The sequence below is a fragment of the Giraffa tippelskirchi genome, chromosome 5 (genome assembly GCF_054371585.1).
Source record: "Giraffa tippelskirchi isolate mGirTip1 chromosome 5, T2T-mGirTip1v1.2.pri, whole genome shotgun sequence".
Lineage (NCBI taxonomy): Eukaryota > Metazoa > Chordata > Mammalia > Artiodactyla > Giraffidae > Giraffa > Giraffa tippelskirchi.
In genome coordinates, this window is record NC_137279.1 from 40,878,992 (window position 1) to 40,904,973 (window position 25,982).

The 25,982-nt window shown below is 43.8% G+C and overlaps 1 protein-coding gene across 3 annotated transcripts in view; it reads right to left on the minus strand.

Annotated features, from left to right (window-relative positions):
* The window catches only part of PRRX1 (paired related homeobox 1), a 72,710-nt gene extending 48,435 nt beyond the window's left edge, over nt 1–24,275 (minus strand). For all 3 annotated transcript variants that reach the window (XM_081489524.1, XM_081489525.1, XM_081489526.1), the window contains exon 1: nt 23,774–24,275. In XM_081489524.1, coding sequence (XP_081345650.1) covers nt 23,774–24,014 — 241 coding nt within the window. In that variant the 5' untranslated portion in view covers nt 24,015–24,275. The remainder of the gene's footprint in view (nt 1–23,773) is intronic.
* Between the last annotated feature and the right edge of the window lie 1,707 nt (nt 24,276–25,982).

A 25,982-nucleotide genomic window follows, 5' to 3' on the forward strand; every position in this document is an offset into this window, starting at 1 on the left:
ACTCCTCATCTGGGGGAAAAGGGAGGTGAGGCTCAGAGAGTAATCATAGAATGTGAAGTGAGGCAATGGAACGGGCTGCTGTGCTAAGTCCACATTCCCGGCCAGTGGGTCCTGGTGCTCTCTCAGAGCAAAGCTCTTCTCCCATTAGCTTAACACGGATAGAGAGGAAAGAATTCACAAGTTGTGGAGCATCCCTGAACATCCAAAGTCTAGAGGCCAGAGAGGAAGGCTTGTAGACCAAGAGTTCTTGTTTAACCTCCCTGAATACCTCCCATGAACTTGTTCACCAAACAAAACGTCAAAAGACTGTAAATGTATGACATCGACATTTTCTCATTATTTAAAAACCAGCTTTCACATATGGGGTTTGAAATTTGCCTGTTTTGTATTTATATTGTTCTGCACTCACAATATATTCTGACCTGTAAGAAAAAAAAGAATCCTCAATGGTCAAGGTGACCTTTTTTAAAAAGCTCTTAATATCATAGAAAACTATGCGTTTTGTTTAACTTTGTGTTACCCTGGAAAGAGCCTAGTATCAACAAAAAAGCTTAAATGACATCTGAGATGGGGATGAGGAAGTGTTCAATCAATTCTTTTTTGTGTGTGGTATTCATCTCACATGTATATCTAGTTTTCATTTTTTTACTAGAATATAGTTGCTTTACAATGTTGTGTTAGTTTCTGCTGTACAATGAAGTGAATCAGCTATACGTGTACATATGAATCAGCTATACGTATACATATGTCTCCTCCCTCTTGAAGAGGTGAATGGGAGGGAGGTCCCATCAGTTCTTGATTGTTCTAACTAAGGGAGAGCAGAAAAACTTGACCATTTACAAGGTATTCAATGAATGCTAGTTCTACTCCCCAAAATAAAAGGTAGTCTGAGAAGCCTTCTATATTCACACTTGAAAAATATTATACAGTTTCTTTGTTTTTGTTTACTTAGGAGGTATACATTTCTAACAAGTTTAGCCTAGGTTTAGATTCCAGCTGATTTGGGGTTCTCAACATGTAGTCTCTGGGATAATGAAATGAAGTACCTCTGGAGTGTGCAAGTTAAAGTTGGCAACCGGCAACCCATAGACCTTCAAAGAATCCACCAAGTGGGAAATCCATATGCAGGCAATTAAGAGGTGACTCTGTTTGTTCTGGAAATGTCTCCCCTGGAATTGAGTGCACAAGCTGCTGCAGCCGCCTGTCTCCTACCAATGTTAAATGTCATCTATTCATGCCACCTCTTCCTCTGTTCTCATCAAATAGCTCCCCCCCTAAGGCTAGAATTTGAATGAGTGTCAGAAATTGCTGACCTTGCCAAGTCACATTTTCCTTAGTCCCACTCCCCAAGGCACCACAGAACTCTCAGACTTTTGACCTTGCTGAAAACCATGGGATTATTTGAATGAGAAATTCTCTTCCCCACTTCTCTCCTTCCCCTCTGCTTCCCCCACCCCTTCCAGGGTTGCCAATAGCTCCTTTAAAGAAAAGCTGGGTTATAAAGTGCAGAGCTGGGTTATAAAGCGCAGAGCTGCCCGCTTCTGCCCTCTTAGGGTTTCTGTCCTCTAAGCCAGCTTTTTTCTCAAGCTGCCACTCTCCACTCACCAGACCATATTTTTAAAAAAATATCTGGAACACAAACAGCAACTTGTTTTTTGTACTTTTGATGAAAAATTGACCAGACTTTTTTTTAAAACGTAATGTTGTGTCAAATCATTTTTAAGTGAGCGTAATGCTGCTGAAAAGTGCCCAGATTGGCAGCCTGAGACAGAGGGTCTGTATCTTTAACTATAACAGAGAGAAGCAATGTCAGCTATTGCCAAGGAAATTCACAGGCCTCCCCCTTAGGCTTGGAAGTGTCTTTGTGGGATTGAACAGGTACATGTCCATTGAAATTTGCTTGCCTCGTGTTTATAGTATTCTTAACTCACTATATGCTGACTTATAAAAAAAATTCTACAATACCCAAGTCCTGCTCAAATGCTGCCTCTTCCAGAAAACCTTTCCTTGTGTGTCCCTGCTCATTTGAAAAATCTACCCTCTGATTCCCTAGCAGTTTGTTACCCTCCTGTGATACTAGGCTTTTATGTTAGTGTTGATCAGACCTCAAACCATATACATCTTTTCTTCTAAGTTGTGCCCCCTTCAAGACTCTATGATTTAAAAAAAAAGACAAATCAAGCAAGCATTACCATTCCATTTTATAGATGGGTATAATAGAGGCCAAAAATAGTACACATAAGCAAAAATAGAGGCAGGATTAAAATCTAGATTATCTGATTCCAAAATCCAAATTCTTCTATTTTTCATCTACTAAAATAAATTTTTTTAAAATTTCCAAGTCTGGATGAAACCACTGTAATTCCCAAATCATCTTTCCTCTAAATGTGTCTTGCAGATTGTCTCTATAAATCCCCTGGCTTGGATTCAGCCTTCTGAAAACTGCTGAGCTGGTCCCTAGTCAGCTACTAGTCAGGACTTGAATCACCCTGTGACCAGCCTTCCCAGGCTGCAGGCCTTCCCCACCTCACACTATCCTTTAAGTCCCCCTGAATCAGGAGATGTGCACAGCTGGTTGTGCTACCGTTGGTGTAAAACGATTTATTCCGACCCAATTTCCTCTGCTCCTTTTTTCAGATCATTAATAAAGACATTAGTGGAAGCTCAGAAGAAGTGAGAAGCCTAATAAAACTTCAAATAAGCCCTGTTGCAAAGTCAATATTTCAGTCTCAGGAAACATATTGTTAAATTCCTGTGCTAAGAAATTAATAAACTGTCTCTGAATTCTACTCTTGAAGTCAGAGGTCTGTCATGTTGTTTCAAGATTCAGTTTATATGAGGTCGAGCTTTTCTTTCCAAATACTGAACTTTTATGCATGGTCTGCTTAATCGATTGCATACTTGTATGTTTATGCTGACTATAACTTATCATTTGCCAAATAACTTGAAATATCATGAGAAGTGTTAGAAAGTTTAGAATGATGGGGAAGATGAGATAATGAGGCATTTCTTAACTCTCACGGTACTACAAGCTGCATAATGCTTAAAGTACTGGTAATTCGAAATCTTCTTCAAAAGCAAGATGAGATATAGAAAACAAATTTATGGTTACCAGGGAGTAAGTGGGAAGGAGGGGGTAGTAAATTGGAAGACTGGGATTTTCATATACACACTACTATATATTAAAAAGTGAAAAGTGAAAGTGAAAGTCAGTCGTGTCTGACTCTTTGCTACCCCATGGACTATACAGTCCATGGAATTCTCCAGGCCAGAATACTGGAGTGGGTAGCCTTTCCCTTCTCCAGAGGATCTTCCCAACCCAGGGATCGAACCCAGGTCTCCCACATTGCAGGTGGGTTCTTTACCAGCTGAGCCACAAGGGAAGCCCACTATATATAAACAGGCAATCAATAAGGACCTAATATATAGCACAGGAACTCTATGCAATACTCTGTAAAGGCTCATATGGGAAAAGACTCTAAAAGAATGGGCATATGTACATGTATAATTGATTCACTTTGCTGTACACCTGAAACTAACACCACATTCTAGATCAATTATATGCTAATAAAAATTTTTAAAAAAATTTTTTTAAAGAAGCAAGATGTATCTATTCAAAGTTTCTTCTTTCCAACTAGTAGTTTCTCACATGTTTAAAATTCTCCCTCCAGTTTAGAACCACTTTCAGGTCATAGAAAATTCCATCTATAAAGAACTATAAGGAAAGATCTGATCAAGCCCCTGTGAGATGAAATGTCTGACCTGAGAAACAGGCATGTAGAATAGAAGACAATAGGGGTTGCAGTTTCTGTTGAAAGCTGGAGCTGGTTCCACCTGGTAGCGGGCGGTATCCTTGAGTGATGGGAAAAGAGGAGAACAGGTATAGAGGATTGGTGATCTCAAGATTGGATGTATTAAAATTACACCAAAAGTGAGCTATGTGAAGGCCAGTATTAGATTAATCTCACCAGTTAGATGAGTGGCTTTTTTGACCAAAGCCCGTGTCATATGTATCTTTAGTATCCTCCAAAGTACTTGACATGATGCTAAACACAACAAATACTTATTAGCTGAATGATCGGTGGTAGGTAAAATGTTCTGATTGCAGCTCATCTGAACTCTGCATACTATTTCATTGTTTGGAGAAAAGACCTCACTGACTTCTGACCTTTGGCGTATTCGTGCACATGTACTAAAAGCGGAGGGGAGGGGGGTACTCCAACCTAGGAAATACAACTAATGTCTCAAGGCATTTCAGTTATCATGCATCTGCACTGTGGTCCTTAGCAAAACTGCTTTCTGAAGTTTTGCTAAATTATAAAGAGGCCACTTTTGTATAACTTAAAACAGAACCCTTCCTTTCTGGGAAAATTACAGGCAGTACCTGAATTACAGACTCAAACTTTTCAAATCACAAACTCAAGAAAAAAATTGCTCTCATTTCACACCCCACTGCACCCAACCACTCCCCCTTCTTTGTCAACTGACTCCAGAGAGCCTGCTGAGAAAAGGCTTGCAAGTTTGAGAGAAAACCTGGGTAAGGAAATACAGAAAAGATGAGGCTAAGAAAAGTAAGCACCTGGGGTCAGTCCTCCAGGCAAGGCCTCTCTTATCTACTAAGCCAGCAGGCTCCTAGCTGCCTCTGGAGCCCCTAGAGTAACCACAGTCTGGTGCCTGCCACCTATACCTATGTTCAGCTTTGTATTCATATGGCTGGTTCATAACGCTGGTTCATAATGCCATCCCCTACCCCTCAACGTGGCCCATTGCAATAACCTCCTAATTGCTTCTCCTTTCTCCTCTAATATCTATTTTCCATATAGCAATCATATTGTTCTTTTAAATAACATCAATCAGATTTTAAAACTCCATAGCTTAAATCCCTCCACTGGCTTCCCACTGCTATCAGCTTCTCACCCTGACCTACAAGGTCACTATCACCAGCCCCTTCCCTATGTCTATGATCTCATCTGCCAAACATCCCATCACTTGCTATCTTCCAGTCACATTGATCTTCTTTCTGTCCCTTATACCTATCAAGTTTGTCCCTGCCACAGGGCCTTTGCACTTGCTGTTCATGCCCACTGCCTGAGAGGCTCTTTACACTCATCATGGTAAGCTCGTTTATTTCATTTATATTCTTGCTCATATAATCCTGTTCATTTCCTTTCTAGGACTTACCATCATGTGTAGTTGAATTGTTTATCTAATTGTTCATTATTTACATGTCTATTGCCTTTATTTCCCAAGAGAATGTAAGATTTCTGAGAAGAAACAGTTCATCTCTGACAGTTCGACTGCTGTATCTCCAACACCTAGAATAGTGACCAGCACACAAGCAAGTACTCAATACATAGTTGTCAAACATGAGGAAATGAGTGACAGAAAGAGAAAGACGATGGAATAGGAGTCTTCACAATCATGACAGACGTCAACCTAGGTCTCCAAATTTGTTTCATGAGCAAATCTCAGAAGACGGAGCCTTGGGCTGCCCTGGGTTTATTGAGTACTTGCCTAGATAATGACAATTCAGTATATTATTTCCCATTAAACTACTGGTTCTGTGTGTTTTTCATTCTTACTGGAACTACGAGAGAAGAGGGGTAAGCAGAATGATTGAGGCACGGAAATCTCAGTGGCATTCTTAAAGAAACTGGGCAACGTGACCACGCCATACATGACCTGAGAGCACTTAGGGAGGAGGGGTGGACTCAGACATGGCTGTTCAGGAGGTAGGAGTTGAAGGTGGCTGCCCAGAGATTAAATTCATCCAGTTCTAAGTTTTCCCAGCACTTACACTAGTAAAAAGGGAAAGACACCCCTGCGCTCCTCACGACTGAGCCACTAAGACACTCATCCAGGACACGACTCTCTGGATGCCTCCATTGTCACTGCTCTTCATCTACATCACGCATTTACTAGTCTGAGGGAGGCTTCCTGGGACCTGGTAGGGGTTTAGTTGCTAAGTCATGTTTGACTCTTGCAACCCTATCGACTGGCGCTTGCCAGGCTCCTCTGTCCATGGGATTTCCCGGGCAAAAATACTAGAGTGGGTTGCTATTTCCTTCTCCAGGGGATCTTCCTGACCCAGAGATCGAACCCAGGTCTCCTGCATTGCAGGCAGACTCTTTACCGACTGAGTCAACAAGAAGCCCCTAGTGGGGTCTTACTCCTAGGACCCTAATCACTACTTATAACACTGCATCTGGAAAAATGTATTTCCAATTCCAAATAACCAAATCAGACTGATTCTTTTAAATAAAACCCTATTCTTCACTACAAAAAATAAAAATCATTTCCATAGCAGGAAACGTGAAAGTGTTAGTCACCCAGTCATGTCCAACTCTTTGTGACCCTGCGGACTGTAGCCCATCAGACTCCTCTGTCCATAGGATTATCCAGGCAAGGATACTGACATGGGTAGCCATTCCCTTCTCCAGGGGATCTCAGGGGAATTCTTTCCCATCTGTGCCACCAGGGAAGCTAGTGGTAAAGAATCTGCCTGCCAATGCAGGAAATGCAGGAGACATGGGTTCAGTCCCTGGGTTGGGAAGGTCCCCTGGAGGAGGAAATGGCAACCCACTTCAGTATTCTTTCCTGGACAATCCCATTGGCAGAGGAGCCCCATAGTTCATGGGGTTGCAAGAATCGGACATGCCTAAGTGACTAAGAACATTGCTGTTTAATTGTCATTGAAGTATCCAGTGTCATGAGAGGTTTTCTTTGTGAGAATGCAATTTTCTAAAGGACTATTTTCTTTTTTTAACTGTAATCCCAATATACAGTCCAGTAGCACAGTTACAGGGGTACCACGTACTGCTAAATGTCACAGAAGAGCCACCTTCTGTGTCACATTCAACTCAACCATCTTCTTTCACTTTTCCAGCCACTGGAGGATAAATGATAGGATGATGGAATACAGGGTACCAGAAGGGTCAAGGCAGGTTCTGGTTTTGTCAGGCTTCAGGCAAGTTCCTCAGCACCCTCTGAGTCTCAAAACCCTAGCTGTAAATTGGGCATGATAATATCTACAACTTAATATTATGTGAAAAATAAAACAGCATAAGTAGTATAAATCACCCAGCACAGTACCTGCTCATGATGAGTGCTCAACGAATCTAAATTTCTTTACTTTATCCCCCTTCCTCCGTTGAAAAATCCAAAGACATTAAAGTGGGATCATCTCTGAGCCTCAGGGCCAAACACAAAGAAATAGAGAGACTAACCTAAATTTGCTTTACTAATCCAAGAGCCTTCTTTGTTATCTCTGATACATTTTACCTTCTTTGAGGTTAATAGGAATGGAAGCACATTTTACAGGTACACTATAGAAATTGATATTACATAGGGAATTATTTTTTTTCTATGGAAACATTATGCTTTCTACTCAGAAAACCATTTAAACCAGGAAGCCCAGCTGCCTTTGGTAACTGTTCCGCTCAGAGAAAAACTCATTGATAAGGTAAGTCAGCAAAGATAATTTTCAGGACAATCACAAGCAAGGCCAGCATCTGCAAGACTTGAAATATGGGATGTTATGACACTGGTGAATTACTTCTGACGTACTTAATTATGCAACAACAAGATTTGCAGGAGCATAACCACATAGTTCCCCCGAGTATACTGCCAGTATGCTCCACAAATGATTAAATATAAAATAAACAACAGCTAACTGTGAATTATGGAGTTGTAATTCCACTTAGGGGGTTCCAGTGATGTCATAAACCGCTAGAGCAAAGTTTATGTCACCAAAGGATCCCAGATGGGCTTTGAGGCCTCTAACTCAGCAGTAGTCTCTGCTGCAGCTATGACTCCAGGAAAGGCTTTCCCCTTGTTTTTTGCCCCTCTCATGGCTGCAAAGGCCCTCCTTTCTTGTTCTCTTCCTCTGAGCTTTCTAAAAATCACACTAACCCTGCTTTTCCAAATGCAACTCCTTTTTAACTGAATGATCTGTCATTTAAGAGGCTATCCACATCTCCCCACACACTCTTTGGACAGCAATCTATGACTTACATATACTTCATTAGAAAAAAAGCAAAGCCTGACATTTAACAGAAAAATCCATTTAGGGCAAAAACCCTGGCGCACACCTTAAAAGGAGACATTTGAGATGTAACTTTAGTATGTGCCAAGCTAATGTATGTGCCCACTAATGGAATAAATTTGTCTCTAAGCATGGCAAACTTGGAAAAGTAGTGTTGAAATTTCAAAATACAACCTTCCCACAATGTCTGAAAAAAGGGTAAATTAAACTTTAGCTTCCTCAGACCATGTAGAAGTACACAAAATTGCATAATATTATAAAAACTGTGCTTTATCCACCATCAGAAAGGAAGGAAGAACTTTGTAAGACAATATGATATTAAATACAGAATTATAACTTTCTAAATGTGCAATACTTTCATCTGAAAACTTACTTAAAACTAAAGTGTAATTGCAAATATTAGTATCTGTGTGATAGACTGCCCCTTCTATGACACATGCTTTTCTCCCAGAAGAGCTGAGATAACAATCACTGAAAATTCATCACAGTTGGGATTTTTACAACTCCCAATAACCGCCTCAAACTGTTTTTCTTTGTTTTATGTGAAGCATTTAAAACAGTGCCAGGCACCTAGTGAGTGCTTTATGTGTTTTTTTTTTATCTCCCACTTTGTTCATGCATTTATTTTTTTTTTAAATAACTGCTTTTTATTAAGCCATCTACAACATGAAAAACACTGTGCTGAGTACTCTGAAGTTATAAAATATCTGCCTCTCTGCCCTTGTATTCAAAACTATATTACATCTGGTTAAAAAGATAAGATTGGCACTTAGGGAGAGTTAAATAACAATGGAACACACATTACTCAGTGGATGCCACAAAGAAACACATCATTTGATACCAATTACTATGAGAGAAAGTGGTGTACATCAGTGTTTTCAAACTTCGTGATGTATAAAAACCATCCAGGATATTTAAAATGCAAATGTTTGTGAGATTCTGATTCACTGGGTGTGGATGAGGTCTTGGAATCTGCATTTTAAGACATTTTCTTTCGATGCACATGGGTGAATTAGGCAACACACTTTAAGATATACAGGATTAGGGCTTCCCTGGTGGCTCAGTGGTGTAGAATCTGCCTCCCAATGCAGGAGACACGGGTTCGATCCCTGATCTGGGAAGATCCCACATGCCATGGAGCAACTAAGCCCATGCACCACAACTACTGTGCCTGTGCTCTAGAGCCCGGGAGCCACAACTATGGAGCCCGTGGGTCACAACTACTGAAGCCCACGCACCCTAGAGCCTGTGCTCCGTAACAAGAGAAGCCACCACAATGAGAAGCCCACACACCACAACTAAGAGAGTAGCCCCCACTCACAAGTAGAGAAAAAGCAGTATAGCAATGAAGATCCAGCACAACCAAAAATAAATTAATCAATTAAATAAATTTTTTTAAAAGACATATAGGATTAGATTGCAAACACATTAGGGAAAGAACCAGATTATCTGTTTATTTCTCTTCATCTTTTTTCTCCAAATCATTAAAAATGAAGAGAAATATACAGGAGAAAGAAAGGAAGACTACAAGGACCAAAGGACAATTTTCCTAGATGAGGACTACATGCTCCCAAAAGGAAAGCAGTAAGCCAGTTATCTACACCCCTAATTAGAGACTACATAATACTGTAAAGCACACAAAGCATTTTCAGCAAACACACAAACACTTTTCCATATGTCAGAACCAATAATACAGAGCTATGCTCCTAATCTCTGACTAATAACTAGTGAGTATGTTTAGGAGATGATCTCTCATCTATCATGTGCAGAAGACATATGGCACCCTGCTTCTCTAGACATCTAGCACACAAGTCTTGCAATAAACCGTCATCAAAGTGCCTCACCCACAGTGACCCATTTTCTCTTCATGCACCACAAGCATTAGCCATGCTGTTCTGTTATGGAAGAATGCCAGGGGGAGTTAATCGTTAACTGCTTGGAAAAAAAAAAAAGAGAGAGTCTTGGATGCTTCATGATATAGAAATGCAGTCTGTATGTCTTCCAACTTTATCAGATTTCAAAGCCATACATATGAAAGCAGGTCACATATCAAACTGAGAACAGAATGTTTATCTTTCTCAACTGGTTAGGAAGTCTAAGTTGGCAAAAAGAATGGCAGCTTTATGTATAATCACAGTTAACATGATATTATTCATGTACAAAAAAATTAAGTAAACCCTACAGAAACCTCAGAGGAGTGGTAAGACAGTTAGCTACGTTAAGATATTATACCACAGAGAAACTGTAACATGATTGGCCTCCTGGAAACTTACTGGCCGTGTCAGGTCTGGATAAGAAGTCTTGACACCTGGTATCCTAAGCATATGTCATAATTAAATTCAATGTCTACACTGGGGGTGGGTATTTGTCTTCTTCAGTCACAATAAAAGTCTGCAGTGATGGATGAAGCACATGGAGATATGAGAGGCTGATGCCATCTCGAACTTTAAAAAGATGTACAATACTGTTTCGTGCTAAAGAAGGGGAGATTAACCTGAAAGAAATAACCTTAGTCAGGAATGTCTGAGCCAGACTCCTGGCACTGTAAGAACTTATGGTGTGGTCTTAGGAGTGTCACTAAAAATTGTAAGGCATAAGCTCCTAACTGTGGATCAAAACGGATGTTCCCAGTAAGGGATATGATGTAAGACTGTGACTTTTGGAGGATGGGAATAGTCCTAATTTCAGTGACATTAAATGTCCTCCAGCATGGATTGGGAAACCACACTGAACACATTACTGAGCTTAAACTTCTCAGAGATGCTATTGAAGTGCAGAACAGGGAAAGGGCAAGCATTCAGGAAGAAGGGGAGCAAGGCATTGGGGTCTTTGTTTACATTAGCTCATCATTCCAAACAATAAGCCCGAGTGATAGATATTAACATGCCAATTCTTTCAATGAGAACACCAAGACCCAAAGAGTGGTCTAAAGTCAACCAGTAATTAAATAATGGAACCATCATTTAACATGGATTTATCTAGAAACAAAGTAAAATGCTCTGAATCTCCTAGTGTCCCTAAATCTAAATTAAATATTCTTGCTTCTGAGAACAGAGTTTAAATTGTATTGAAATGCATTCTTACTTTTGATCTTTATTTGATAAGTTAATTTAGAAAAGCCTCCATTAGTATTCCTTATCGTATACTAATGTACATAAATTTAGCCCTTTATTTCTCAAATATTTTCACAAATGCAATGTCTTTTTGGCCTTCCACATTCGCATGAGGAAGATAGGCACAGTTTATGGTGGAAGTTATATGCCCAGTTTATAACAAAGAATAAGAATTAGAAGAATTAAAAGAGATTTGTGCAGCACAGCTGTGTACCATGAAGAGGCATGCTGGCGCCACCCTCCTAACTCGGTGTTGTTTCACTAGACGATAATGTATCTAAAAGAAGCTGGTTGACGTCAAAGGTGCTGGGACACAAAGAAAAAAAAAATTAATATGGAATCAGGAGAGAAAGATTCAAGGCATTCAACAGTAGTTCACTAAAATTCTCCAAGCCACAGTTTCCTTATCTGTAAAATAAAAAGAATTATGCGATCCCAACTCACTTCTTAGAATTGCCTTTATAAAACATAATAGCACTGGCATATGTTTTTAGAGTCTGTGAAGCAGTTTCATATTTTATCTCACTTTATCCTTCTTATTATTAATGTTATTAATCCTTTAAGACAAAGTAGGTCATCAATTTATACAAGTAATAAAGGGAAAGAATTAAGTAAACCAGCAGTGTGAGTATATTACTGCATTTAAATTATTGTACTTTTAAGGCCTACCCGAACACAGCTGGAATTTCCTGGCTATTCAAGGTAGCCTTGAATCTTCAAATCAAAAAAAAAAAAAATCCAAAACAGTGCAGACAACAGATAGTCTCACCACCCTGAGAAAGGAGAATGTTAGGGTAAAGGGGAAAAAGTTATAAATTTAAATAACACTTCATATATTTTGAGTAAAAAATGATCACACGCAGAGAAATCTCTTCTTCCCTGAGGGAAGCTGAGAACAGACTCCTAACAGTCAAACATGCAGTGATATTATTTTCTCTTTCTCTTGTCAGAGGAGATTCAGCCTTTGAAATATGTGTAGCGAGACTGCAGATTTCAGTTTCATGATTAATGAACCAAATTACGTTTTATTTCTTAAATGTGTGGAGGATTCATCCTGTGGTCTTCCCTCGAACTTGAGGATTAGATCAGCTGAACAGCACATCTGGTTGTAGGCAAAGCGCTCTGGGTGGTTCCCCTTTTTCCCTCCTTTAGAACTAGGCAATGTGGGAAACTGCAGAAACTTTTATTGAGCAAGTGTGGTTTTTAGTCCTCAAAAATGATGATTACTCTCCCTGTTCCCCCTTTCTCATGAGAAGGAAGAAGGTGAATTATTTAGCTCTATCTAATAATTTTAAAATTTTGTTCAGTATGATGTTATATCACTTGCTAATACTTACCCTAAAGAAAATATTTGCACTCATCAGGCAAATGTTTCAACATAAACTTGACTGGGAATGATTTTTACACAGACTTCATAATAACAATTTATATTTTCTCGGCAATTATCACTTTAAGTAAGGGCTGGGGGACTGCCGACTTTCATATCTGGATAAATGCATTATCTTTGATTTTGCTAAGTGCTTCTTTCTCTGTCAAAACACACTACCGTGTGCTGGAATAGGTCATTATCCAACTTGATCATCATTCTGAAGGGTACAGAAAAATATCGTTTTCCTTCTCCTTTTTCTGCAAAAACATGTATGAGTCTCAAAACATTTAATAAAAGAAAGTTAAGATCCGGGGATCTACAATAATAGAAAATTTTCAGTCCCTTAAGGTGTTTTCTCTGCAATTTGCTTTGTAGCACTTTTCCTACTAAATCATCTAAAAACGAATTTTTTTGAGCAGTAGCTCTCCAACTGTGGTCTCGGAATGTCCTTTAGGTATTATGCAGGCTTTTCCAATTTCTAAAGGAGACATGTGCTCATGTCTAGGGAAGGTTCCCAGCTAGAACAAGCAGAAAAGAAAAAGAAACTGTTTACTCAGAAGGTCTTTACTGCTGGAAATGTACCCACTGGAACTTGAGAACGCTGGGAAATAAATGTGATGTCACAGCTCTCATCATCTTTGGAGAGCTTTTGTTTGTTGTTTGTGTGTTTGTTTAACTTTTCTGGTGAGAGCAAGTGGGTTCAGTGTGTGTGTTTTCTTAATTTGGATGAAACACAATCTTTGAAATTTTTTTTAAAAAATTGGCCATCAAGAATGTTAATACAAGCTTTGTGCAAAAGATAAAAAGAAATACTTTAATATTAAACTGTTACCTGTGTCTACCTCAGGGTGGTGAAATATAAGTGACTTGACTTTCCCGCTAAAACTTTTTAAAGTAAAATAATACATTTTCTAAAATGAGCCTGTATTGCACTTACGTATTACTCATATTTTAAAAATTACTTGCACTAAAGATTTCGTAAACAGAAGAACCACTCAACGCTTCCAATTGAGTGGAAGCAATTATCTATTGCTCCCCCCAATTATCTATTTGATTTATTTGCGTACTGAAACTGTGAAATAAATCTTTTCCCCTCCTAAAAAAGAGTCTGTAATCTTAAGAAACTTCTCAAAGTAAATTAACAATCATAAAATGTTTAGAAAAGAATTAAGCTTCATTTGTACAGGAACTGATTATTTCTACAGTAAGCACTGAAAAAGGGGATTTGCTTGGTCTGAAAGAGGCAGTCAAAGGTGTTACAAGTAGATCATGGGAGCATAACCTTGAAAGGTAGCATGGGTGGGTTTGGACAAAAGAGGCACAGAGCAGGGATATTTCAGACCAGAAGTCAAAGAATCAGAAAAGAGACTAGAGCACATTACTAGCCTAACTAGCATACTAGGGAAAAGTAGAGGAAGGGTTCAAATCTGCATGTGTGTGTGTGAATGAGCAGATTTCTGGGGCAGAGAGAAAAATATAGGTTGTAAAGAGTGATTTTTAAAAAAGAACAGGACAAAAATGTGGTCTTGAGTTAGAAAAGAATGAAAAGCAATTGTGAATTCTAAAGAAGGAGAGAGCCATGATTTTTTAAAATATATATATGTTTGTAAAAAATGCACTAACATTCACTCATTCATTCAGCCAATATTCTTTGAAGATCTATTATATCCACTCTCTGTCATCATCTACATAGAGGAGGACAAGCATGGATGCAGGGAGACCCAATAAGTTAGGAAGCTGGTTTAGAGAGCAGGTGAGATATCATAGAGATTTTAAAAGGAGATGAATTCAAATGACTTGAGAAGAGAAATTTGTCGGCATTTAGAGTGGGACTGAACAGAGGCTTGAAGGAAGGAGTCAAGGATGAGTCCGAAGTTTCTGAGGATTGCAACCACATGCTTTGATACAGGAAAATAGGAAAAGCTATGAGAGGATAAGATTGGGAAAAGGAGCTCACTGGTGCCATGTTTTGGTTGTTTTGAGGTTGAAGCATTTTGTCCTGTTCAAATGGAATGTCTAGGTAGCTGCATACACAGATCTGCAGTTCCGAGGGCGGCCTTGAAGATATATTCTGGGAGTCATTTGTATATAGATGGTTACTAAAATGGTGAGCCTAGAGGAGATCTCTGGAAAAGGAAATGGCAACCCACTCTAGTATTCTTGTCTGGAAAATGCCATGAACAGAGGAGCCTGGTGGGCTACAGTCCATGGGGTTGCAGAGAGTCAGACACGACTGAGCAACTAAGCGCGCAGCCCAGAGGAGATCTCTAAAGCCTTTAAAGGGCTGAAAGTGGGAAGAGGAGGGGAGGGGACCTAGTACTTACACTAGGTTGGCAAGGGGATCCACTAAACTTGGGGAGCTCATTCTATCACTTAATAAACATTTACTGAGCACAGGCAAGAGCTTGCCACCTGTCCCAGTGGTATGTGACTGCTATAAACCAGTATTTAGGGAAGCAGCAGAGGTAGAAAATTGAAAGCCAAGTCACAATGTACATAATTATTTAGTGTCACCTCTCAGTCTGGATTAATGGTGATGTGTGTCAGTGCCCAGTAGTAAAGATTTAGATTCAATGCGTATTTCCATTGGAATGCTCAACTTCACATATTTATGAGCTACTTGTAAAAGAAACAGACTAGTAACCAGTTCCCCAAACCTCAATCCCCATGAAGTCTCTAACTAGGCCATTATAAAATGAATTGTTAGAGAGGACAAATACGAGAAAATGCCTGGTACATTATACATTTTGATCAAAAGTCCTCACCTTTTCTAAGGATTCTAGATTTAAGAGGCTTCTGGATCCCTGGGTTGGAAAGATCTCCTGGAGAAGGGCACGGCAACCCATTCCAGTATTCTTGCCTGGAGAATTCCATGGACAGAGGGGCCTGGTGGGCTACAGTCTATGGAGTCACAAAGACACGACCGAAGTGACAGCATGTGGCCTCTAGGCACCAGTTTTCTCTGCAGCACACAGGTTGTGGATAGCCAGTTGTGGTACAGGGAATGAATTCAAAGAAAAGGATGGTGGATAAGCTCAGGACACTGACTCCCTACCACTCACCAGGCCCAGGCCAATTCTACTAAACCCTTTGCAGACTAGCATGGCTTTGTGTGGATAAATACATGGAAACTTGAGAAAACGTGGTTCTCTGTATATATCTAAAGTGCTGGCTAGGCCCTTCTCTTTGCCCATAGTCAAGCTGATTGAACTTAGCATATTCTGGCTCAAATTTTTATTGAGTTGGGCCCCTTGGCCTTTAAGTTGTATATCTCAATTGTCTTTGAAAAGATTTGGCCTGCCCGTATGTATTCAGAGCACTGGAAGAGCACCCATCTGTTTTTATGCTTATTTGTAACTACACCACCTTCCAGCCCTGTGAGGTCCTTTAAAACATAATGATATGGCTGATGGTGAGAAATTAAGTGAATGAGGTGAATGTTCTTATTCTCAGACAAACGTTTGTGGGAAAGCAATTTCCCTTCCAGTTCTGGCCTCATGCTTCTATTTCTAGTGAATACCCAAGCTCAAGAGTGTCTTGGAAAGTATGTATTAACCACCATGGATGCTAAGAAGACAAAATATTCATTCTGTCACTTTGTTTTTCCCAGCATTGACTTGTCCTATTGACCCTCCAAGGTCAATGAGTGAGAAATAAACCAAGAGAGAAGTAGAAAAATCCCAAGACTTGCTAAGGGTGTATCCTCATCTTTCCTGTAGGTCTCTTGAAACTCTTGCCCCAACAGGAAGGATCAGTGGAGGTGAGGAGTCAGATTCAGGGGTTGGAAATGCCCAAGTTGCACGCACACACAAGACAGTGGGGGCAGCTACTGTTCTTCCTTGAGGGGAAAGGGAACTCTAAGGTGGCCAAAGCTCTGCCCTATCTAAGGACTCCAGATACTCTGAGGGTTTCTGTGGCCATTTTGCAGTGTCTCACTGATAGGGCTAGCTCCCTGTCTCTCAAATCCGCCCCTCTTTCTTTAAATACTTGGAGTTCACTACAGAAAAGTCTTACCCACCTCCACAGGGACAAACCTTCTCCTTCCCTAGGGGACCCAGGCATCAGCCCAATCACCCACTTACCCAGGGTCATCTAGTCCCGCTCTCCTCCTGCCTCTTCCTGCTAACCCTGGAATCCTCACCATTTTCATTGCAAAGAAGTGGAAGGCACAAAGTCTACCAGCTATCTCCATGTTTCCGTTAAAACGCATGTGGAGCATACAGTTACGCAGTCCCTGGAGTGACTGCACGCTACTGATATCTCCCATCTCTTGCTACTTGTGTAGAGGGGTCTTCCGGTATGTCTCGCTCTCCTGCTGGCACCCAAGAGTTTTTGAAGGCTGGGGTTAAGTTCCAGCCCTGACCTGGGAGGAATGCGCCCCCTTTCGGCGAGAGAAAGCAAGGAAAGGAACTTCTAGGAAGGCTCGAGAGTCCGATCTCGCTGAGAGTTGCGCCCCAGCGCCCTTGGAATTGGAAGGACAAGGGCTGAGGTGGGGTGGAGCGGGGGATTGCATCTTTGTCCCGGCCAGCAGAGATGGAGAACTTTAAAATCTAAAATACTATAGCTTTATTTTCTTCGCTGATTTACTGAATTAATTTTCCCTCACTCTTGACTTCTTCCGCCGCATCTCCTGCAACCCACCCGGTAAAGAGAGTCCGAGTCTGCAGTTCTGGCCAGTGCGATCGCCATTCCTGCATGAAAGATTCATTACAGTCTCTCATCCGCCTGTTAAGAACATTTCTAATCGCTTGCAAATAACTCCATGAAAGTAGACAAAATAGGAACCAGAGAATCTGTCCCTGTCTTTTCTCATAACTCGGGTCCTGGGGATTCAAATTAATACACATTTTTTCATTTTTTCAAACGTCTTTCTCCTTTGGAGCTGAGTCTGGGCGAAACCAATAATGGCAAAAAGGGAGGCCCAAAGTTCTTAAGAATTAGAGCTCCCTCATTACGGTGGTGCAGCAAAGCGACTGGGCCATCCGGTGCCCCAAGGACCCCAAGACATCATTCTGGTCCTAACTCAGACCTACATAAATTCCTGCATTTGAAAGCTTCGGGGAACAGCGGAATCCTTGATTCTGCTTGTCCTCAGACTCGTCTGAGAAGTCACTTGTGTTGCTGATTGATTTGTTCTGACATGTTTTCTTTATTTTCTTTCATAAAATTTCCCTAACCCACCACCACTTGTGCCTTTGTTCCCCTTCCCCTCCCCTAAAGTGGCTATTGCCCCTATAATCGGCTTCCCAAATATTTTTTCATCAAGAAAAGTGGTTCCAGGACAAGTGAAATGTAGTGGTGTTTTTTTTCTTTCTTTTGGTCTTAAACCTAAAATTGATAGCCCATAATTCTCTGTACGACTGCTTCCTTCAAGCTGCCTCACTAAATTAGACAAATGACGACGCCAAGAATCTACTAATATTCAGACCACGGTGGAGACTCCTTGCTCAAAAATTTTCCTACGTGAAAATCAAACCCTCTGACCCCTAAACTGTCCCTCAGACATCTCGGCCTTGTATCTCCGCATTTATTGATTTTATAACAAACAGCATTCAGAGAAAAGGAAGTCGTGGTGGTTTGTTGATACTATTATTTACTGTTTGAGATGGTTGGTTTTTAATTGAGTTTTTTTAACATGCTCATCAAACTATTTGATTTTACAAGAATCCAAAATCTAGGGTATAAATAATAATGCTGTTGACATGTACATCTTCTTTGAATTTTTGAAAAGTTAGGGGGTACCAAACCTATGGGACTGGCGCTCGCCCCGCCTTAAATTAAAACCCCAATTAGAAAGAAAGAAAAAAACCCGTCCAATCAGATTACAATCGTGCGCAATCACAGGTAGTTCTGTAAATGTTTGGACACCAAGTGGCAACTGGGAATTGGACCTTTACCGAAATTTTTCCTGTAAATGTCGGGATCCCTAGCTCGGAGGAATGCTCCGAGGATCCTGTTGGTTGAACTTAACAAATCGCTTGTATGGAGTATGCTGAACCTCCGTTTTTGTTCCTCGGAAGGATTGTCGCCCCCCCCCCCAAAGCTCTTCCACCCTCTGCAAAGAAAAATATGAGCATAATGCAAGCTTTATCTCCTTTTCTACAAATCCACTCCCCCATTCCTAAAAATTGTACTTCTTATGGATTTTACTGACCCATCTCTACTAAAGGGTAAAAAATAAATACATATTAGAGTCATTGAAAGTGCGCACCACCAGGAACGCGAGGCAAGCGAGGTTCGCACGCACCGGCACGCACAGATTTTGCAACTTCCTTGTACCCGAGGCCCTGGCTCGGGCAAAGTACTGGGGTTCTCCCGGAGCTAGAAATCTGCTTAGGCGGTTTGCCCTGCTAAAGAGAGGGAGCAGGTAAACAAGATAGGGGAAAGGAACTGTAAAAGAAACACATCTTTTAAAGGAAAAATCAAATTGGTCTAGAGATCCTCATCGTTGAAAATCTATACATGTTATTTAAAAGTGAAAAAATGTAATGTTCCCGGATGTGGCTACTGGCCAGATCAACGTTCAAAATTCGTATCTGAGGGGGTCTGAGCCGGTGAAGTAGGAACTTAATTTTGGCTCTGAAATTGCTGAGGTTTTATTCGCAAGGGGCCAGAGGGAGGGGTGACTCTTGTTGATTTGGAGATGATTTATTTACCCGTGTCGTAAAATCTAAAATGACGCCCCTGGGAAGACGAAGGAACTGCTGGGACCCGTGTGACCTGTTGCTGCCCGCCCGACGCCCCTGGTTCTGAACTGAGCTTGCCCGGGGAAGGTTAAGGTCGCCAAGCAAAAAAGCAGGGTTCCGTGACGCCCAAGGTGAGAGAAAGGAACTCCGGAGTCTTGCCAGGGCCTCCTCGGTGAAATGTACGATAGAGCCAGTGACTCGCTGACTTCTAAAACTGGAGGATCTGGAGCCCCGGGGAGTATTGGCAGCCGGGGCCTCGGATTTTAGAGGCTCACCTCCCCGACGCTTCAAACTCCAAGCATCCTGCTCCAAAGCGGGGGGGTGGGGGGTGGGGAGTCACTAGACTGTCAGTTTATTCGAAATTTTGAGGCCATTCAGCCCCCCGCTCCTGCATGTAAGATAAACAAGATTCACCACATCTTTTCTGGACTTGACATTCGACCCTGGGGACTCAGTGACCTCCCTTGATCCTGGATTTCACTGTCTCCTCTAAAGAGAAAAAATTATCTCCAGGCTACACTTAAAACTGTGTATTTCGTTGACTCCCCCTTGAATCGAGATCATTGATGCCCAAAGTCAGAGTGGCGGCACCGGCTCCAGATCCCCGGGGTGTTGCCGCAGAAGATTTCTGGTGCCATAGGTGTTGCAAATACAGACTCCAGAGGGGACCGATGTTCCGATGTGAATTCCAGCAGGGAAGCGCCCGGTGCTCTCCAGGGCGTTTCCCTGGCCTTGAAGAGCCGGCAGAAATGGGCCCCCGGGAGTGCGGCAGGCGGGTTGGGCGAGTGATTCCTTCGCGCCGCGTTTACACCTCTCCCTTTGTGACAAATCGATTTCCCCGCGCCGCTGTTCTGTATTTGCCTCGCACAGCGGCCCGGGGCCCAGCTGCTCCCGGTGCACACTTAGCACCGCCTTGTGAATGTGTGCGTGTGCGCGCGCGTGTCTAATTGACTTTCCGTCTACCTTTTTATGACTACATGTGTTTCCAACAAAAGGTCTTATTAGGACAATCTGGTTTCACTAATTTAGAGGTTGGGAACGTGGAAGGCAGGCGCTTGTTTAAGAGTTTGCAGAAGTTCAGATTAAGAAATGACAGCGGGATGCACCATCCTCCTAGGGGTAGGTCTGCCTATTTTTATGCCCTGTTCATCTTTCCTCTCCCTGACTACCCCTTTTGTACCGGCAGCCCACCCTTCACAGGCCACACTCCCCCATTAGCCACTGGATTTCTAACAGTGTTAAAGAACCGTTTCTTTAGTCACTCAAAGTGAACCCAGAAATTTGAGAAATTTACTAGGTTGGGAATATCAGTAAAAACAGAAAGAAATCCTTCAACAGAGAGGAAAGTGGAGTGAATAAAAAGGGGGTAAACAGACTTGTGGTGTGGCCTGCAGGAGATTAGTGGGAAGCCTTCACTTTGGACAGTGGTTGTCTCCTCTTTGCTAAGATGAGTCCAGTTTGTAATTGGAAAATCTGCAAAATTAATAGTCTAACACTGCAAGTGTAAATAGAGTCTGTTTTACTTATTTGAGTTGAATAGAAACTTTAGGGAGGACGTGTTTCTATATAGCTCTGAGAAGAAAAGGGGTCTTTGAAATGTTCCCCATCTCTGCAGAGGAGATTATGGTTTCTCACTTGAGTAGACACCCAGCACGCTGCAAAAAGCGCCTGACTCTTGGTGCCATCCTCTGTCCTTTGCAGCTGGTAGCCTAGCTCTTGCCCTCTGCCTGGAGACTCTTCTCTTCTCTGATTCACAGTCTGAGCCTCACTGTCCATGGCAAACTGAAGTAGCGCTCCACCAGCCCTGACTTCTGGGTAGCTGTGACAGCTTCCTTGGCATCCCTGGTTGGGGCCCAAGACTAAGGATTCCTCCTGAACATTTGCTACCAGTCAACTTACCAGACCCTCTTATTCTTACCCCAGAGATGGGGAAGGAGGTTGAGGAAACACGGGCTTCTAAAAGCAACTACCCATTTGTTAGAAGGATGGGCCCTGGTCATCTCCAGAAAGCAAGGCCTATGGTAGTGTGTGTGTGTGGGGGGGTGTTGGGGGGGGTTGTTTGGATGTGTGTGTTATTTTGGCTACTTCCTCAGCCCCAGGTGTCCATCAGCTCATCCCCAACACCTCGCACTGCATTCTGTGGCCTCCTGCTGGTACTGTTTGTCTACCACTCTTCTCCAAGCATGCTTTGCCCCAGAATCTCAGTTTCCTTTCCGGGGTCACTCTTTACTCCTAGAAACTCTGAGATGTACTCAAGTATCAAGCGGGCAGGTTCCCACAGGTCTCATCCCTTTCCCTCAGGACAGACCATCCTCAACTCCTCCTGCTGCCCTTTGCCTGTCCCCTAGCGAACTAGCGCCCCACAGTTGCCACATGCTCAGCGCAGCCTCGGGCCTGGGTCTAGAAGAAGCCATCCCTGAGTTGCCTCCCCATGCCAGCCTGCAGCCTCACCTCAGATTAGGGTTGCTTCCCAGCTGGTCTCCTCAACCCAGCCTAGCTGGGTACCCACTAGGAGGCCACCGTGAACCCAAACTCCCCTCTCTTTGCATCCATATAAAGTCAAAAGACAGGACCAATCATCATCCCTCCAGCTCTGGCCTGTGTGGACCCTGGGCTTGCTGTGGCCACCTACCCTGGGCCTGCTTTACACAGCCCTCTGCTTGCTCTTGGGGCAAAGCAACCCTGGCTGGTCTCCCTCAATGCACCCTGATCTTCCATGCTGCAGTTTCTTCATGACCTTGATTTCTGTTGTGGCTCCAGCCTTCTCTGAATAATGATAAATTCTGTGATTAATAATTAGCCATGAAGCTGAGTGATAGGCACATGAAAATTCAGAATACTATTCTCCCTACTCTTTGCTTCCCTGATAGCTCAGTTGGTAAAATATTCCCTAGTAAAGTGTTTAAATATTATTTCACAGTGCATTTTCTTGAGCTACAAGTGCCTACACCATCTATTAACTCACTCCCTGCCTGTGCTGCCAGCAAGCAGCTCCCCAGAAGGCACCAATAACCTCAACAAGGACACCTCTGCACCTAGCCATTATCCAGGACTTGGGGACACCGGGTCTTCATTCCTCAGTTTTTCCCTAGTGTCTAGCCAGGTCAGATCCCCCATCACCCTCTGCCTATGCCCATAGTAGGGTGGATGGGCCCTAGTTTGCTTCTGGCTAAAATACTTTGAGGGAAGCCCAGGCCTGGACCAGGGATGCAGGGCGACGGGCAGGCGGCCTGTGGTAGGGATGGGCTCTCCCTGCGGCCTGTTTCAGCGCTGCTCTCCGACCACTTTGCACAGGACTTGCTTCCAGCTGTTTCTAAATCCCGCTTGCTTTGCTATGCGTTTTCCAAGAGTTTGACCTTGGCACTGTTATTTGAAAATCATAGATTGCCAGTGGATTCCCTGGTTCCACAGCCTCTGAGTTCCAAGACGAAAGAGCGGTTAGCAAATAATGGCATGGAAAGGGATCAGCCTCATTTAAAAACTTCCAGCCAAGTTCTGACTCTTGCAGCCTTGAGGAGGTAATATCCAACCCCATTTCACCTGGGATGAGCCAGGTGACAGGTCTGTTATAGACTCCTCCAGGACGTATGGATGTACCTCAAGTCACGTTTTATAAGGCACAGCTAGTAACAAGGCTAGAGTTTCTTGGGGATGCGATAGCAATCAAGGAGAGTGCCAAAATGAGACTCTACATGGACTTTTCTGGAAATCTTAGGGCCTTAAGGGAGAGTTCTTCCAATGTAACACCGGTCTTGGCATTGGAGCCCGGGCCTCCGCTGCGCATCTCTCCTCTGTGGGACCATGCGGGGCAGCGGCTCGGGTTTCACCCCTAAAGGACCCTCCCTTTGCTTCGTCTGAGTTTTCCCGTGTCATTCAGGCCTTTCATTCTACCAAAGATCTTAAACCCTTAGGCAGGTGTCGGTTACATTCCTGGACAGAGAGCGGATCCGGCGTTCGAGCCGGGCGCTCCAGGGCCGCCCTTCTGGCACCTCCGGCCTTCGGAGCCCGCGCGCGCTGCGCCGCCGAAGCAGCACGGGTCTAGCTCGCTTTACACGGTGCCCTCCGCGTCTTCGGTCCCTTCCGCCCTCCAACCCGCTTACGCCACCCAAGAGAAGCCCTCCGGACCCGACTCAGCATCCTTAACCCGATGCCTTCTCAAACAGGGCGAACTCCCTGAGTTTGCACTGCTCTGGGACCCTTTTCCTGCCCAGCCCTTTTGGCTGGCAGGCGGGAAGATCCGCCAGCCGCGCTCGTCCGGGACGGAGAGGCAGCGCAGCCGGCTTCTGCGAGAGTCCGCGGCGGGCAGTGTCCCTGACCCCAGCCGGGGCCTCGGAGCCTCCCTCAGGCGTCCGCCCGGGCTCGTTCCTCAGCGGAGCCCTCCTCTTCCCTCCGTCTGTGATCGGCCCTTTCTCTGGCCACTGTCACCAACCTCTCCTGGTTCCTGACTTTCTCCCTCCGGCCCCCGGCGAGCTTCAGCGGCCCAGCCCGGACGCCCCCGGCCCGATCCGGGATACACAAACACACACACAAACACCCCGCGGGCATGCGCCCCCTCACTCACTGTCCTGTTGCGGGGTGTCGCTGCCGCTGGTGAGTCCCGGCGACTCCAGTAGGCTCCGGCCCGCCTCGCCCACGCTCTCGTCCGCCTGCGCCGCCACCATGTCCCCCGCTTCCTCCAGGTCTAGCAGGTGACTGACGGAGAAGTTCTTTTTCGCCTGCAGGGTGTCGAGGTTGCCCGGGCTGTCCAAGCGGCCGCCCAGCGCCGGTTGCCGCTCCAGAACGTGCCCGTAGCTGGAGGTCATGGTCTTCCCCTCCGATCCCACCCACCCCCCTTTCCCGCTCGAATCAACACCAAACGCTGTGGGCGCGAGGGGGGAGAGGAGCCGAGTGGGGCAGAGAGAGGGGGGGAGTGGAGAGAGAGAGGGAGAGAGAGAGAGAGAAGGAGGGGAAGAACAACAACAAAAAAAAAGTGGAAAGAGGGCGGGGGACCCCCTTCTGTAAGAGCAGAGAGTTCCGCACCAGCAGCTTTCGACAGCCTCGGTTGCTTTCCAGAGGCCAAGTCCGGCGCGGTCCAAAGAGATAATCCACACCAAAAAATAAAATGAAAAGTCACCCTATGTTCAAGTCAGGAGAGAAAAAAAAAAAATCCCTTCCAGCTCCAAAAGCGTCCACACGCACGCACTAAAAATAATAATAAGGGGGAGAGAGGAAAGGAGAGGCCAGCAGGGCGGGGGAGTTAGGCAAACAGAAGAAGAGAGAAGAAGGGGTGGGAGAGAAGAATCAAAGTGGGTTGTTTTTTTTTTTTTTAAGGTTAAAAAAGTTATTCCCAGGCAAGAGTTCAAGCACCAACAGAAGAAGGCTTGTTCCAGCTTTAAAACATCTTCAAGAAAACGTGTTCCCCCTCTCTGCACTCCTGTGGATTCTCAGGAGTGACTAAAGTTTCAGGAGGAGAGGGTGATGTCTTGCAGATGTATTGGAGAGCAGGAGTCTCACTTTACTTTTCGTAAGGAGGGGGGAAAAAAAGCTGGGGGCTCCAAGAGTCCGAAGGAGGGTGGTGGTGGGTTTCCCCCGTTCCCTTCGCTCTCTCCCCCTCTTCTTGCTGAGCTCCCTTTTCCTTCTCAGTTGGATCAAGAAGCTCTCTGGCACTTCAAAAGGCACAAACTGGCATGCAGAGGAGGCTTTGTAGGGAATACAAGAAAATTGGAGACCCCTGGGAGGGCAGATCTCGACTTAATAGGAGCCTGTAATTACGTGGCAAAGCCTTTGTGCGGTGCCTGACGGTTTACAGACCCCCTTTCTCCATCACAATCTCCTTCTTCCTCCTTTCCTCGGACCAGAAAACAGTCTGATTAAGAAAACCCCCTTTGCCAACTTCTGAGCAAGAGAGAAAGAGAGAGGGAGGGAGCGAGAGAGGGAGAGAGGGAGGAGGGGGAGAAGAGGGAGGGAAAAGAAAGGAAGAGAGCCCCTTTGGATTTTTTAAGTAAAGGTCTAATTATCATTCCCCTGCAATAGTATCACGGGGAGAAAAGACAAACTGAAACCCACAGTCACTTCAAACGGGCTGATTATTTTACTTCGGCATTAACTCCTCCAGATTTAAGATCCTGTTGGAAAATCTCATTTGCATGTTTTGATAACAGCTGCGGGGAAATTTGTTGGAAAAAATCCACAACTGTCTCAATCAAATTTTCTTCTCTCTCTGCTTTTTTTTTTTTTTTTAAATAACATTTCCTGCTGTTCTAACAATTTGGGGGTGGTGGGGGTGGAAGGAGCGCCTAAGAGCAAGGGAGAGAGCAAGGAGATTAGGACTACATTCGGTTCTGCAGAGACAGTCTATTAAATAATGTGATAAAATGACAAGAGCGATCATAATGGAAGGCTCTTCCACACTTCTTCCGTGAACTAAAGGCAGGTTGGGGAAGATCTAGAACGCGCTCAATGGATTTGAGTCTCTCCGCGCGGCTAGGAATCCCAGGGCCAGGCAGTAGGAAATTTACATATTTATTTAGCTGGAAGAAAAGACTCTAGGAGTTTGTCATAATTGCTCCCCTTCCCTCAACCCTGGACAATTTCGTAACCTCTTTCGTGTGGCCAAGGTCGCTTCCCCAGGCTACGACGCTAAGCCGAGAGGGTCGCGCTGCCCAGATGCAGAGGAAGCAGGGCACCCGTAGAGCCAGCTGCGGGCGGAGGCTCACGGTCCAGTCCGGCTGGCGCGGGGTGGGGGGAGGAGAGGAAGGACTGAGAGGGGTGGACGAACCCCCGTCTAAATC